Raw genomic sequence first — 13,900 nt, forward strand, 5'->3', positions numbered from 1 at the left:
TTGAAGCCCAACAACCTAAAAAACTAAAATATCTGTTCGTGAAGACTTTCATTACCTTGGCCTGAATTATTGTTATCCTAGTCTGACAAATCTGACAAGGATTGCACTGTGGCAGGACTTGGAGAGAAATAAATATTCAAATCCTGATCATGGGAAAAATAACAAGTAGCTGTTTACTGTGTGTTTCCCATGATCGTGAGTGTTCAACCAATGGTCTTAGAATACACCTAGATACTTATGTTGTATACAAACAAACCAATTAAGATTACCTAATTCGGTGAAAATACCATAACCACTGTTAGTTAAGTGTTAACCTTGAGATCATTTTGCAAAAGACCGACTACTAGTGTTAGTAGTGTAGTGATTTGGAGCAGTTGCTTCCACATGCAAGGTTTTGGGTTCGGGTCCCAATATTCGTTTAATATATTATCATCACTCGAGATAATTTTCAATTTTTTATAAAAATAAATAAATAAAAACCAGAAATAATTCCACCAAGTTCACATGTGCCTCCCTCCAGAAATGATAATCGAGAAGTGCCTTTGAGTTTGTTGGTGTTGTGCAATCTATCAACCAAAGATGGACAAATGAGGCAACAGATTGTATTCAAAGCATTGGTCCCGGTACTTGAATTATTAAAATGTTGATTCTGATTCAACAAAAGAATAGAAAGAACAGAAGGACAAGCAGAAATGTCTCTTTCTCACTCCATTTAGGCAGCCTAGTTTTTATGACAAATTACTATGCACTTGTTTCACTGTTTCCATCCCCAATCAGAATGGCATATGTAGTTTCTATTTGATTGATGATGAGCACTGAGTATAATTCCTACCTTAATCATGTTATCTTTGAATTAGTCTAATATTATTTCAGATTTTCACTGTTGTTGAAGAATGTATTTTATATTCAAAATAAAAACCAACGCTGCTTTTACCTACTTTACCATTTATAGTATTAAACAACCCAAAATATCTTCCTCCAAACAGATTCAGGCAATCTCATGAAAACGCTGTGTGTGTTTTTTAACTTGACTCAAATTTAAAGCTTCAGGTCCTACCCGATTGCAAACTTTGTCATTCGTTATGTGGTTCAAGTTTGCCATGAAAATAAACCTATTAACCATTTATATCCTTTGTTTTAACCGAGCTCAAGACAAGAAATGTCACCAGCATAAACAACTAAAAACGATAAATACATCGTCATCATCCTTTCCTTCTGTTCATCATCACATCACTTCAATTATTGATTCATTGCTTAAGACCAATTAATCCCATTTTATTCTAATTATTTTTCCTTTTACTATCCCCAACTATATCTTTAGTGCTTCATATATCTTTTTTTTATTGCATACTTTAATCTTTCGTTCAGCTACGTGAATTATGAGTTAACCCCACATGCCAAATTTAATAAATAAAGAAATAAAACATAAATAATATACTAAATTCTCACACACTAAACTAAATGGATACTAAAATTCGAATCCAAAACTTTTCATATAGGAGAAAATGCGAATGGTGGCACAAAAATTTGTCATTATGTAATGATAACGTGTCAACACCTTACTTGTCGATATGATCCCCCAATATTTCAATCAATCGAATACTAACACGTCTTTTCGTGGATAAATTTGATACGCACTTATTATTAACACTTTCCCAGAAAGGAAAGGTTATGTTTTTCTCGCTGTAGTCTACTGGATACGTGCTCATGTGCAGCCCCTTATATCAGGCCAGGCCCATATTGTAATTTCCGGCCCACCCAAGGATTATTGGGCTCGCTTACATGTTGAACTTTACCGGCGTTTACTTTTTGTGCAGCCAATCAAATAATTCCACGCAAGAGGCGTAGACAATTCTAAAAAATAATGGTCGTAGGCATAGGTGAGGTGAGTGACTAAAAATACCGATTTTCCCACGAAAGTGGAAACTGGAAACGACGCCAAGAGTAGAAAGAAAGAAAGCAGTGGAGGCAGCAAAAGAAAGCCCCCTTGTATCTTTGTTCCCGGGCACACAAATACTGAGCATTGTGCTTTGCTTGTGGTCTACTGAAAATGGCTGCCTTCTTTCAGAGACTGGCTAAGGCTGCACCAGTCGCCTTCAACAACTCATTTGGAGGCCAATCCAAATCCAGCTTTCGCATTCCCTTTGGAGCTCTCGCAGCTGTCTCTGGTGGAATCTCCTATCTCTGCTACTATTCCTCGCCAGATTTGGTACATTTTCGTGCTAATTTTATATGGGTTGTAGTTGGATTGATGATTTATCTCTCATTTTCGTTCTCAGTATTTCTTTTTCTTTTCATTAACGTGCTATTGAGGTCATTCTTGTGGCCTGCCTAATTGGGATTCTTGAATATTGGATTTGGATTGGTGATTTTGAATATTTTAAGAAATGGGTTTTGTTTGTGGTGATATTTTGTTTTTGCATTTCAAAATTTCGATATTGGATTATGGTTTATTATAGAGCACAGGGCCCAGTTTGTGATTGTCTGCGTGCTTATCGAAAACTAATTTGGATTTGTTTGTTCAGGTCCTGCTCCTTGGATGATTAGCTATGTATTTGGTTTGCATCTGCATACCAGTAGTTTAGGATGTCTGTTTGGAGTAATGGCATCGTATTCAGTTTTGTTTTTGGTTCTGCTCAACCTGCATGTGATAAACTTACATGTTCTAATTCACCTAACATCTTTGCAATTGAGTTTCCTAATGAGATGAAAGGTTTTTCATTTTTTTCCTTGCTCATTTAGTTAGGGTTCAATTTATATTAGATGGTCTGCCCATACTATCAAGTTATTTATCATTAAGGGTTTAGGGTTCAGGGTCTTCTTCTGTATTGAGAACAAGGACTCTTTTCTTTCACAGGTTTATCTAGATGAGATCAAAGAACAGGCAGGCCCAAAAGTTGGTGAGTCTCTCTATCTCTCTCCCACAAATGTACACAGAAGTTGAGCATTATGATGAGAAAGTTGGTTAGACTTTTTACAAGACTATATATTTAGCTCGAAGGCTTCTGTTTTATCGTGAATTAGGTTTTGTTTTAAAGTATTGGAAACTTGTTATATCAAGCTAAATTTCTGGAAACGCCATATATCCATTTTTTCACCTTTACATCATGCTCAATAGATGCTTTCAATGTGTTTCAGCGCTTAATCCCAACAAGTGGATTGAATTTAAGTTGCAAGATACTGCAAGGGTTAGCCACAACACTCAATTGTTCAGGTATATCCTCTGGACTCTCTCCAGATTCCTTAAATATGTTAAACTATTATCTGAAAGAAATTAATTTAGATCAGAAGAATCACAGCAAGAACAAATTTTTGTAGTTTCAAATAAATCTGCAATAATATGAAGATGTCCTTTTTATTTATTTATATTTCCTATAGGTTTTTAGACATGAAAACTGATTTCTTTTAGTTTTCTGTAAAAATTGGCAGATTTACATTTGATCCCACTGCCAAGTTGGGTTTAGATGTTGCTTCATGTCTCATTACGAGGTATACTCTGCTGTTTATGGTTAGTCTGTTTTGTATTGAAATCCCTCATCATGGGAAGTCTGTCACTATATTAAATTTTTCGATGTGGTCTTGCAACTGTAGGGCTCCAATAGAACAAGATGCAGAAGGGAAACCAAAATATGTCATACGCCCGTAAGTTTTTCTGTCCAAACGTCAATGTGCTTTATTTTATTTTTTTCATCATTCTTGTGACTTGATTAACTTTGAAGTCCTTGAATTCTATATGCTTTTCCATCTGTCTGAGTTATTAATTTTGCTTTTCAATGTTTTGGTTGGTCGTATTTTACATTTGCATGACTTGCAGTATTTGTTTGGTGTACCTATATACTCAGGTATACTCCTATTTCAGATCCAGATTCCAAGGGATACTTTGACTTGTTAATTAAGGTATGCTGGCAATAATGGTCACTAATTCTCCTGCTTTGGTTAAGATTTTTGAGGATTCACTGATTCTCATGGATGTAATTCACGCTTTCATCTCTTGAAACTGTATGCAGGTGTATCCAGAAGGAAAAATGAGCCAGCATTTTGCAAGCTTAAAACCGGGCGATGTAGTTGAAGTGAAGGGGTAACTTATTCAAAATCATAAGTATTTCTAGAGGATATGCTCTAAATCATCTTATAATCTGGCGTATCTGTTTCTTGCAGGCCCATTGAAAAGTTCAGATATACTCCCAACATGAAGAAACACATAGGCATGGTAAGAAAAAGTTATATAGAATTCAATATATATGTTTATATATAAGAATTTGCTCCAGCTTTTACTTATCTCTCTTACTTTGGTTGCCAACTTGCCATGCATTTGCACCAGTTGTAACGTTAGCATCTATAGGGGAGTGGTAGGATTATTAATGTGAGCTTGAAATTGAAAGGCCGGGGCACACAAATGGTTTTCAGTTCTTGCAATGTCTGTTTAATCAAAATTATACTCTCGTGACTACTTATAAAAAGTGAGATCATCCAATGCGTAATAAATCTATGTGGTCACCCTGTCTTAAGTCCGATTTCATTCTTTATTCCAGATTGCAGGTGGCAGTGGTATTACTCCAATGCTTCAGGTTATTGAGGCTATAATGAAAAATCCCGACGACACGACTCAGGTGAGCAATGAGCCTATATAATTAGTCTTCAGTCACAACCACAAATTTATTTATTTGAAATCTGGAAATTCTCATGTCAACATATACATAATATTATTAAACATATATATATATATATATATATATATAATAAGATCATATGTAAATAAGCAGTCTACTATGCTCTCCTTAACATAATGTTCAATTGTGTAAAATTAACCCTTGATGATGGCCTAGGTGTCACTGCTTTATGCTAATGTCTCCCCGGATGACATATTGCTTAAACAGAAACTTGACATACTTGCAGCTAGCCACCCAAATTTAAAGGTACGATCTGTCTCATTGTAAAATATTACCCCTGCATATCTCCAAATTGGGATATTTATCTCACAAAATATGGCTTTATATTGTGAAAAAAAAAAATTCAGGTATATTACACAGTAGATAGTCCAACAAAGAGTTGGAAAGGGGGAAAAGGTTACATATCGAAGGACATGGCCGTTAAAGGCTTACCTGGTCCTGCTGAAGATACTCTCATCCTTGTAAGTGTTGGTTCTGACGAGTACTCGTCGCTATAATATGTACACTTTCAGAAATCAAGATCATTTTCTAGTTCAATTTTCAAACTAACTCATCAACCAACGTTCATTTGCTTGTGCAGGTATGTGGCCCCCCTGGATTGATGAAACATATATCTGGTGACAAGGCTAAAGACTGGTCACAAGGAGAGGTAAGAAAGAGCATACCCGCTTTGTACTTGCTGTCAAACCAATTACTATTTCACTGTTTTTCCTTTCTGTTTTTAAACTCTTAAAAAATTATATTTGCTCTGTTGCAGCTCACTGGCATACTAAAAGAACTTGGATACACAGAAGAAATGGTTTACAAATTTTGATCGATGAAGACCCTTTAGCTTTTCAAGCTATCACTAGGCTTTACTTCAAATTTTGTGTAATAAATTGTTTTCTTAGGAAGCATACGCAACTTGAACTCAAAATCTACGATAATAAATTTGGGAAGAATGCTGAATAGGTGATATTTGGTTAATATTGCCTACATGAGTAAGCTGTTAGCCCCTCATTTTGAACAAGTTTTATATCAATTAAGGCAACCCTACCGTTTGACGGGCGTCATCTACCGCATATCTTATGGATAGAGCAGGGCAACTTGGTCGTGCTTAATCAGAACCAACTTGGATCCAATCCTAAAATTGAACAGATTGTAGTAGGTTGAGTAGAACTCTTTTTTTCGTTTATTTAACAAAGCAATATTCTAAAATTTTCTAGTGTGTGGAGAGGGAATTGACACCGATCTAACTCAGGTCTGCTAATCTATCAGACCATTTTTTAGTACAAGCATAGTCTAAATTACAAGGGGACATGAGTTTCTCGCACAATGCCATAGGAGTTCGAACCTCAGACCACTAGAGTCTGCAAGTCAACGTCCTATTTCACGAGTAACACTTACATGAAACAGGGATATCACTATTTTGCTATCCCCGATCAATCACGATATGCTATGCATGATAACTTTTTCACATAGCAGACTGTGATTGGCCAGAAATAGCAAAACAGTGCTATCTTCGTTTCATACAATTTTTTTTGCTATTCGCAGTGTCATGGAAGCTAGTGTGTCAGACTTGATTGGCAATCCATAATCAAATTGAGTTAGTGTTAAGTTAGTTTTGTGTAAATAAAGTGCAAGAATGTTAGACTTAAATTATTATTATTTTTCTTTTTTGTACTTCATATTATGAAAGTGGGGCCATGAAAATAAAAAATGAAATAAAGAGCGAGGAACGGCACCGCGTATATAAACCCCAAACGAGGTGTCGCAGCGCCAAAGGACCCAAAACGCCACAATAAAACCCAAACAACAGAGAAAGCACAACCCTCTATCTCACTCTTCTCTCCGTTTCGATCTCTCCGCCATCGAAGCCAATATCAGAACAGTCATGGACATTTCTTAAGACCTCTCCGATAATTCTTTTCAAACTTTTAAACATTTCCTTCTATTTTCAGTTTTCAAAATGGACGAAGATTTGCTGAAGCGAAACACCGATTGCGTCTATTTCCTGGCTTCTCCTCTCACATGCAAGAAGGTTCGTGAAGAAAAGAATGACCCGTTTCGTTTTTCCTACTAGATTTTACTTTTATTTTCATATAGATTTTGTTCAATGCTGCCAGCTGTGGTTCTTTCTTTGTTTCCATTATTACAATTACGTCGTACTGCCTTACATCTGAAGGATATTTGGGTTCTAGGGTTTGTGAAAGCCTAGGAAGATCTAGGTTTCTTTCTTGAACGGTTATATACAAATATTTTTATCAAATTCGAGTGTTCATATTTCGTTCTGTTGAAGAAAATGCCAATTTGTTTCTAATGGGTTCTGTTTGCAGTGAATATATTTCAATTTAAGTACATTGTAATCTTTCATCTGTTTGGGTAGTGACATTGGTGGTGGTGTTCTTTTTCAGGGAGCTGATTGTGAGTTCCGGCACAGCAAGATTGCGAGGCTCAACCCAAAGGATTGCTGGTACTGGTTGTCTGGGAATTGTCTTAATCCAACCTGTGCTTTTAGGCATCCTGTAAGCTCTTGTTCTCATTTTTCTAACTGCGTCAATGTCCCTTAGTTATGACTTCTCTTCTTTCTGTTTTGTGGATTTGGGGATTCGTTTGTATTTGGTGGTTACATAAATTATGATATGTTTAAGATAATCACAGTTTCACAATAAAACACATGTTTTCATTCATATATATTCTTAATAAATGATAAGTGGATTCCAGAGTATAATGTACTGTTAAAAAGCTGTTTCCTTCCTTGTCCCTTTCCATTTCTTGGGTTGACAAGTTAGGCTTAAACATTTAAATCAGTGCTAGTACTTGACACTTAATGTGTACTTTAAATTTGGTGCATTGTCATTTTATGGCATTGAGGCTTTCCATACATTTTTCTTTTCTTTTCGGAGTAATGTATTGAGTATTTATCAATTCATGGTTGTTTTAGGGACTCTTTATCATCCCTGGGTCATTTGATAAATGCCAACTGAAACTGTTTTCTTTTTCGTAGCCACTGGATGGGCATGGTGGAGCACCGTCATCAGAGTCTGCCCCATCTTCTGTATCTGCAAACAAGACAATTGTTCCTTGTTACTTTTACTTCAATGGGTTCTGCAATAAAGGTGATAGATGCTCTTTCTTGCATGACAATGAAGGTGGTGCATCAACTGAGAAATCTCCAAAGACAGCCTCTGCATGTAATGACACATTTGCACTTTCTTCAGAAAATAAGGCATCTGCTGGAAATGACATGATGCCAGCTCCAAGAATGGCACATCTCAACCCTTCTGAAACTGCCTCAAAGGAAACAGTTGATACAGGATTCCAGCCCAAAGAGGATCTTAATTATTTCGAGCAGTCAGTACAGAGAGATGTTCCACAGCAAAGTGTCTCTCCTCAGATTTCTGTGTCTGGGGATGAAGAGGCCACTGAAATTAGGTCTGACTCACTACCTGCAGACAGCTCTGTTCATAGCAAATCTCAATCATGCACAGATCAGAGTTCTGATGAGCAAGCTGATGACCTTGTGCGAGAGGAATGGTGGGAGTCCTCCCCAGGCTTTGATGTTCTTGTTGATGGTAAATCAGAGAATTTGGGTTGTGAGGATGATCCGGAGTGTTTTCTGACACTTGATGGGGAGCGCAGGGAGCTCAATAGCCACTTCTTGGGCTACGATTTTGAAAATCCCGATGACTATGTTCCTGTGTGTCCTCCTGATGCTGAACTTCTATATGAGAGAGATGTATATGACTCCTATGATTTTCTGGATAACAATCATATGCTTGGTAATGATGGAAAATTTCCTGGCTATGCAAAGGAGACAATGTCGGATGCCATATTCTCCCGCAAGAGGAAACTGATGCCAATGGAACTGGCAGTCTATGACCAGGATTTTGTGGATGTTCGAGACCGCCTGAGAAGGCGAAGGATGACTGATTGTCATTCAATTACTGGTTTATCAAGAAGGCATGAAGCACTTAGGTTGTTTGGTAGAAGCAGGGAAATGCCTCAAAGGCATGGTATGGGTTGGCGGGTGCATGGAAGATTGGCATCAGAAGTGAGAAATAGCACTTATGGATCACTCAGGGAGAATGGAGCTTCCTCTAGTGCTGGAATTCAACGTGTTTCACTTAGGCATTCACAGCAATATAGGCCTAGGAAGCATCACAAGGAGAGAAAGCTGGCTAAGCAGAAGCTTCCTTCATCTGGAGTGTCAAAGAAACGAGCACCAAGGGAGAAGAGATCTGCACAGAAGTCAACTACCTTTACAGGACCCAAGACCCTTGCCCAGATTAAAGAAGAGAAGAAGAAAGCAGAAGAAAATAGAGATCACATTGGGATAATGAGGCATGTGAGAAGAACTAGAGTGGACTTCCAGGGTCCCAAACCTTTAAATGAAATTCTAAAAGAGAAAGGAAAGATAGCTGACAAGAGGGAAGGAAATGCAGGCAGCAACTGAAGAGAAATTCTGATACGAAACATGCTTTTACTCAATGAAGAGTGATTTTGGGGTGATGATGATAAGATTTTGCTAGATAGAAAATAGAATTGTAGAAATAGTTGTTGTTTTGTGTTACTAGATGAAGCTCGTGTCGTGTTGGCATGGTGTAGAAGCTTCCTGGCATTCGGGAAATACCCCTTTTTGGAATCTACTTTCGCTCTCGGATATCGTAGTGACTGATTTGGAGGCTATTGCCAGAACCCTGCTGATGCACTATCTTCAAAGACTTGGCATCTTTGTATTGGGCTTGTTTTGATTTTTGTACAAATAGAGCCACATATCACATCTTGCCTCTATGATTTTTGCTCATATTTGCTTCTTTCTGTCGTTTCTTTCTTTTATATTAATTTCAGTATTATCATATTCCAGGTGGTGTGTATGATTGGGGTTGCTTATGTCAATGCATTCAACCTTTATAAGGCGATGTTGTTGACTTTGTAAAACATACCTTCCTTTGTATCGCTTGTCGATTAAATTAGATTAATTTAGAGTAATTTAGATTATCACTTGATTAAAATTGTAGGCTATATTCCCTGAGTTGGTTTTTACTTGTGCACACTTGTACGATAATGTTTATTGATGAATGAGAACAACAGTGATCAAGTTTTATTATTCAAATAAAACTAGCCGGTAGGCAGAATGAGTCAAGACACATTCCTTGTTTTGGCTGGCTGGCTGAGTCAGTCAAACACATTGCTTTAGAGGCTAGAACAACAAGATTGACCAAGGAGGCTAAAGGGAAGGGCATTGTTCAAACGCAATCTAACTTCAAAGGGCCCGTTTGATGTCTGGTTGGGTTTAACCTGACCCGATAACCTATCTAATGGTCCACGCGGCTCTACAGAGTGGTGACTCAGACTGACTGACTGGTCATCCAATTTTTTTTATAAAAAGTTTTCATTCGTACAAAAAACAATAAATAAAAAAATGCCGACAAAACAACCAAAGAAAAGATGACACGAAAGTTTTCCGTGTCCATCTCTAACAAATGTCCAAAAATTCACCAAAGTGAATTAATTTTACAATTTTCAAAGCAAAGTTAGAAATGAACAGATGTCCAACAACCAAGGGGGAGAATTCTTAGCCATTGGCACAATTTTTTTGCTACTCTTGACAAACTTGAGTTAGTTTAGTAACGTTTTTTTTGTCTTTTATTTAGAGACACATGGGAAAATAAAGACTTTTATTCAGATAAGCTGCATTGAATCCCCTACATTTAAAAGCAATGTGAAAATTTTTTGTTTTTGTTTTTTCGTATTAATTTTATCTATTTATTAGTTCTTCTTTTATTTGTAAACTTAAAATAAAACAAAAAAAACACTACCCAAACCAAACCCAACTGCTCTTAAAACTGTTGAGAATAAAATAAAAGTCAAACACAAGGAAGAATAAATGCAAAACTGTCAAGGTAATTAATTAATTAATTAATTGGCATGTATGTTTTAATCAAAAAATGCAAAGGGGAAAAAATACGACATTTCAGATTTCACACACACCACCAAAATTAATCTCTTACAGATTAGATTCTACCTCATGGTCTCCTCGTTATATTCATTTGTCATTTTCTCTCATTTCTCTCTCCTCTCTATCTCCCCTCTCTCTCTCCCTTCATATAATAACTGGGAGGAGGAAAAGTCCAACGCCATATAAAAAAACCTACCATTATAGCCGAGTTCAACTTTAAATTTCGCATCCCAAATTCCATCCTCCATCCTCCATATCACAGAAGCCTCTAGACTCTAGAGAGAGAACCGAGCACAGCACAAACCAACCAAGACCACAGATCAGAGATTCAGAGATTCAGATATCATCACATCACATGGCTGAGGGTCTTCAAAGGTCTGAAAGCACGTTCAGGAGACAGGGGTCTTCGGGTTTGATTTGGGACGACAAGTTTCTACAGAGGGCGTTGAACCAAGTGGAGGCCGAAAAGCAGCAGGAAGCAGCTCAGCAGGCTCAGGAAGCAGAATCTGGTGGTGCGGCCCCCACCATGGAGCGCAGCCGATCCAACGGCGGACGGGGGTATCGGACGGTCAAGGTTTCACCGCAAGCCACGGACCCACCCTCCCCTAAGGTCTCAGGCTGTGGCCTCTGCGGCGCCTTCGGCAAACCAAAGCCCTCGTCAGCGCGTCGACCCAGATCGAATAAGCGAAGGTCATAGAAATTGAATCTGTACTTAATTTCTAGCTGTTTTGTTTTGATTTGTTTTGTTTAATTCAACAGTGCATGCCCGTTTTTTCTAAATTTTTATTTTTCGATGTTGTTAAAGGATTGTGGGAAGAAGGGGGGTTTTAGGGTGATTGTAATGTAATGTTGTTAAAGTGTATAATTAATACTTGATGTGTCTGGTGAGCTAAAATAATATCCATTAAAATTCTTATTTATGCTTCATCCTTCTTCTTTCTAATTCTTTTCAGAATTAGTTTTTGTTGATGGGGAAATCTTCACTTCACTTATGGAGTGTTCCTGGCTTTCCCAAAATCTAGAACATGAAGTTAATTACTAGTTAAGCTTAATGCACAGGGAGGGGAATTCTAATCTAGTCGACGGGGGGAGGGAAATTCGAACTTGGGTGAATGGGAAAATGTTACACAACACATATTGTGTTGTTAACTATGAATCTCAGTCTGAATATTAATTCATTTTGTGTTGATGAAAACAAAATCAATTTAAATTATGAACAAAGTGAATTACACAAATTCGAATTCATGTTGATAATTGGACGAGTTGTCCATGGCGGTTTTCAAAGAAAGTAGGAAGTGCAAATTTGATGTATTCAACGAAGTTGGGCTTTTTTCTTAAAAGGATTTTGACTTGTTTTCAATGTGCGATAAGAGATTATAGGGGGGCTTTCTGGAATATGCCCCTTTAAAGGATTGACAGACAGCACATTGCATAATAATGCGTACACGCGTTAGCAGCATCTTTTTTTCTTTCTCATTTTACCCTTATAATATGATGTCTGAAATTTGCAGTGTGTGATTGGTGTGTTTGGTAAATAGCAACTTTGTTTTTATTTGTACTGATTTTCTAATAATTATTTGCCTTTTATAAATTACATTAAATATTTTAGCGCCGGCCGGGCACCATGGTCCATGCATTCTAATATTATTATTGCCTTAAAAAAAAAAGATTAAAACAAAAATGCTTCAAAAAATGAAGACCAAAAGTCAAATCTAGTACTTATGATGATGGATGAGAGCTAAATTTGAGCAAGTTTAGGCCAACGGAATGTGGGAATATTTAAGATAGGAGTAGTTTTGAAGAAAATTTACAATTTGCTCAGTTGGTCCCAGACATAATAATTAATTAAAGAAAGGTGTGACAAGTTGACAGCTAATTCGTCTTCTAATTCAATTTTCTAGGCTCGCTTTCATTTTAAAGTCAATAATCAATAATCAATAATCAATACGGTGAGTTGAAGGCAGTAGGGCTTCTTGGGCCACTGGGCTTGCTGGATTGTAAGGACACGTAAGGAATAAGGATAAGGTACACCGAATCAAATTATAAAGCTCTTTTATTTATTTCGATTTTGACAATACCATTTTCTTGCACATACACCAAAATTTTTGTATGTGTACATCTGGTTGGTTGGTTGGTTGGTGTACCATTCAATACAAAAATTTCTTTCGCCTAATTTCTTTAATGTTCGTATTAAGAATCCACAAAATAAGCGTATAATTTTTTTTTAATTCTTTTGAAGAAAGTAATAATACAAAAATATATATTGTGTATCACAAGTTATATGACACTATTCAGCTTGCACAATTTGTTATGAGAAAAAGATATTAGTGTCATATTTTGTTTCAGTGAATGAGTTTTGACCCAAAATCATATTTTTCAATTTTCATCATTGTGTTTGATTCTATTTGGAGTCAGAATCAAAGGAAATGATGGGTCATTTGAAAGACTTTCCATGACTTCATAGTTGGTTCATATCTGAATATGTGAAATTTCTGTTTGCATATATACATATACAATGTCCAAAACCAGCAAAATTCCTTCTACTTACAGCTTGGTTGTGAACTTTAAAAATAAAATAAAAACTTGGTTATGAATACTTAGGGATAATAAAACTAATAAGGTCACCACCACCATATTATTATTATTATATGCTTGGACAAATAGAAGCAGCCAAATTAGCAAATTAGCAAATTAGCAATCAGCAGCAGCAGCAGCCGCAACAGAACCTTACCGCCCCATCATTTTCTGCTTTGGACAAATTCAAGAATCCAACGAAAACACAGCAGCAGCCACCCACAAGGGACCACGAAAGGAAAGCGTCATACCAATCTGGCAAACCATACTTGACTCCTATCTCCACCTTTTCTATTCGTTTTTCTCCATAACTGCTCATTATTGCTTGCTCCATCTCTCCTAATTACTCCACTTCTTCTTTTTTATGTTTCCCCTTTAATTAATTAATGTTTAATTCTTCTTTCGGCCTATAGGTTTAGTGATAAATTCTTTCATTCTATATGACAATCACACAGTCCCAATCACGTGGTGTTATCAATCCATATAACATTACGTATCTATTTAATAATACTATATCATATGTCCACGGCATAATATATTTCAAAAATCAGCAATACTACAAGATATAAAGGTCACATTTAAGTATTTTCCCCATAGCTTCATATGCAAGACATGAAATGAATATCTCTAATTAGAGTCAAAAGTATCTCCAATGATACGTGCATCAAGGGTCATAATTAGCTTTGCGGATGTGTTTAGGTGAGCTAGGGTCATG

The 13,900-nt window shown here is 36.7% G+C and overlaps 3 protein-coding genes across 3 annotated transcripts; all 3 read left to right on the forward strand.

The window, feature by feature from the left end:
- Positions 1-1,902: 1,902 nt before the first annotated feature.
- On the forward strand, positions 1,903-5,722 carry LOC110759971 (FAD/NAD(P)-binding oxidoreductase). Its single transcript, XM_021962121.2, has 13 exons — positions 1,903-2,209; positions 2,858-2,900; positions 3,139-3,214; positions 3,430-3,489; positions 3,592-3,642; positions 3,843-3,897; positions 4,008-4,078; positions 4,159-4,210; positions 4,533-4,610; positions 4,827-4,916; positions 5,018-5,131; positions 5,251-5,319; positions 5,428-5,722. Exons 1-13 carry the CDS (start codon positions 2,051-2,053, stop codon positions 5,482-5,484), a joined length of 975 nt encoding a protein of 324 aa, XP_021817813.1. The 5' UTR covers positions 1,903-2,050; the 3' UTR covers positions 5,485-5,722.
- Positions 5,723-6,412: 690 nt separating this feature from the next.
- LOC110759978 (zinc finger CCCH domain-containing protein 32) lies at positions 6,413-9,650 on the forward strand. The gene is made up of 3 exons (XM_021962128.2): positions 6,413-6,690; positions 7,064-7,174; positions 7,657-9,650. The coding sequence occupies exons 1-3, from the start codon at positions 6,619-6,621 to the stop codon at positions 9,103-9,105; spliced, it is 1,632 nt and encodes a 543-aa protein (XP_021817820.2). The 5' UTR covers positions 6,413-6,618; the 3' UTR covers positions 9,106-9,650.
- Positions 9,651-10,723: 1,073 nt separating this feature from the next.
- Positions 10,724-11,538, forward strand: LOC110759977 (plant/protein). The gene has a single exon (XM_021962127.2). The coding sequence runs from the start codon at positions 10,967-10,969 to the stop codon at positions 11,306-11,308; it is 342 nt and encodes a 113-aa protein (XP_021817819.1). The 5' UTR covers positions 10,724-10,966; the 3' UTR covers positions 11,309-11,538.
- The last annotated feature ends 2,362 nt before the right edge of the window (positions 11,539-13,900 follow it).

Source organism: Prunus avium, chromosome 7 (assembly GCF_965620075.1).
Source record: "Prunus avium chromosome 7, drPruAviu1.hap1.1, whole genome shotgun sequence".
In the NCBI taxonomy this organism is placed as follows: domain Eukaryota; kingdom Viridiplantae; phylum Streptophyta; class Magnoliopsida; order Rosales; family Rosaceae; genus Prunus; species Prunus avium.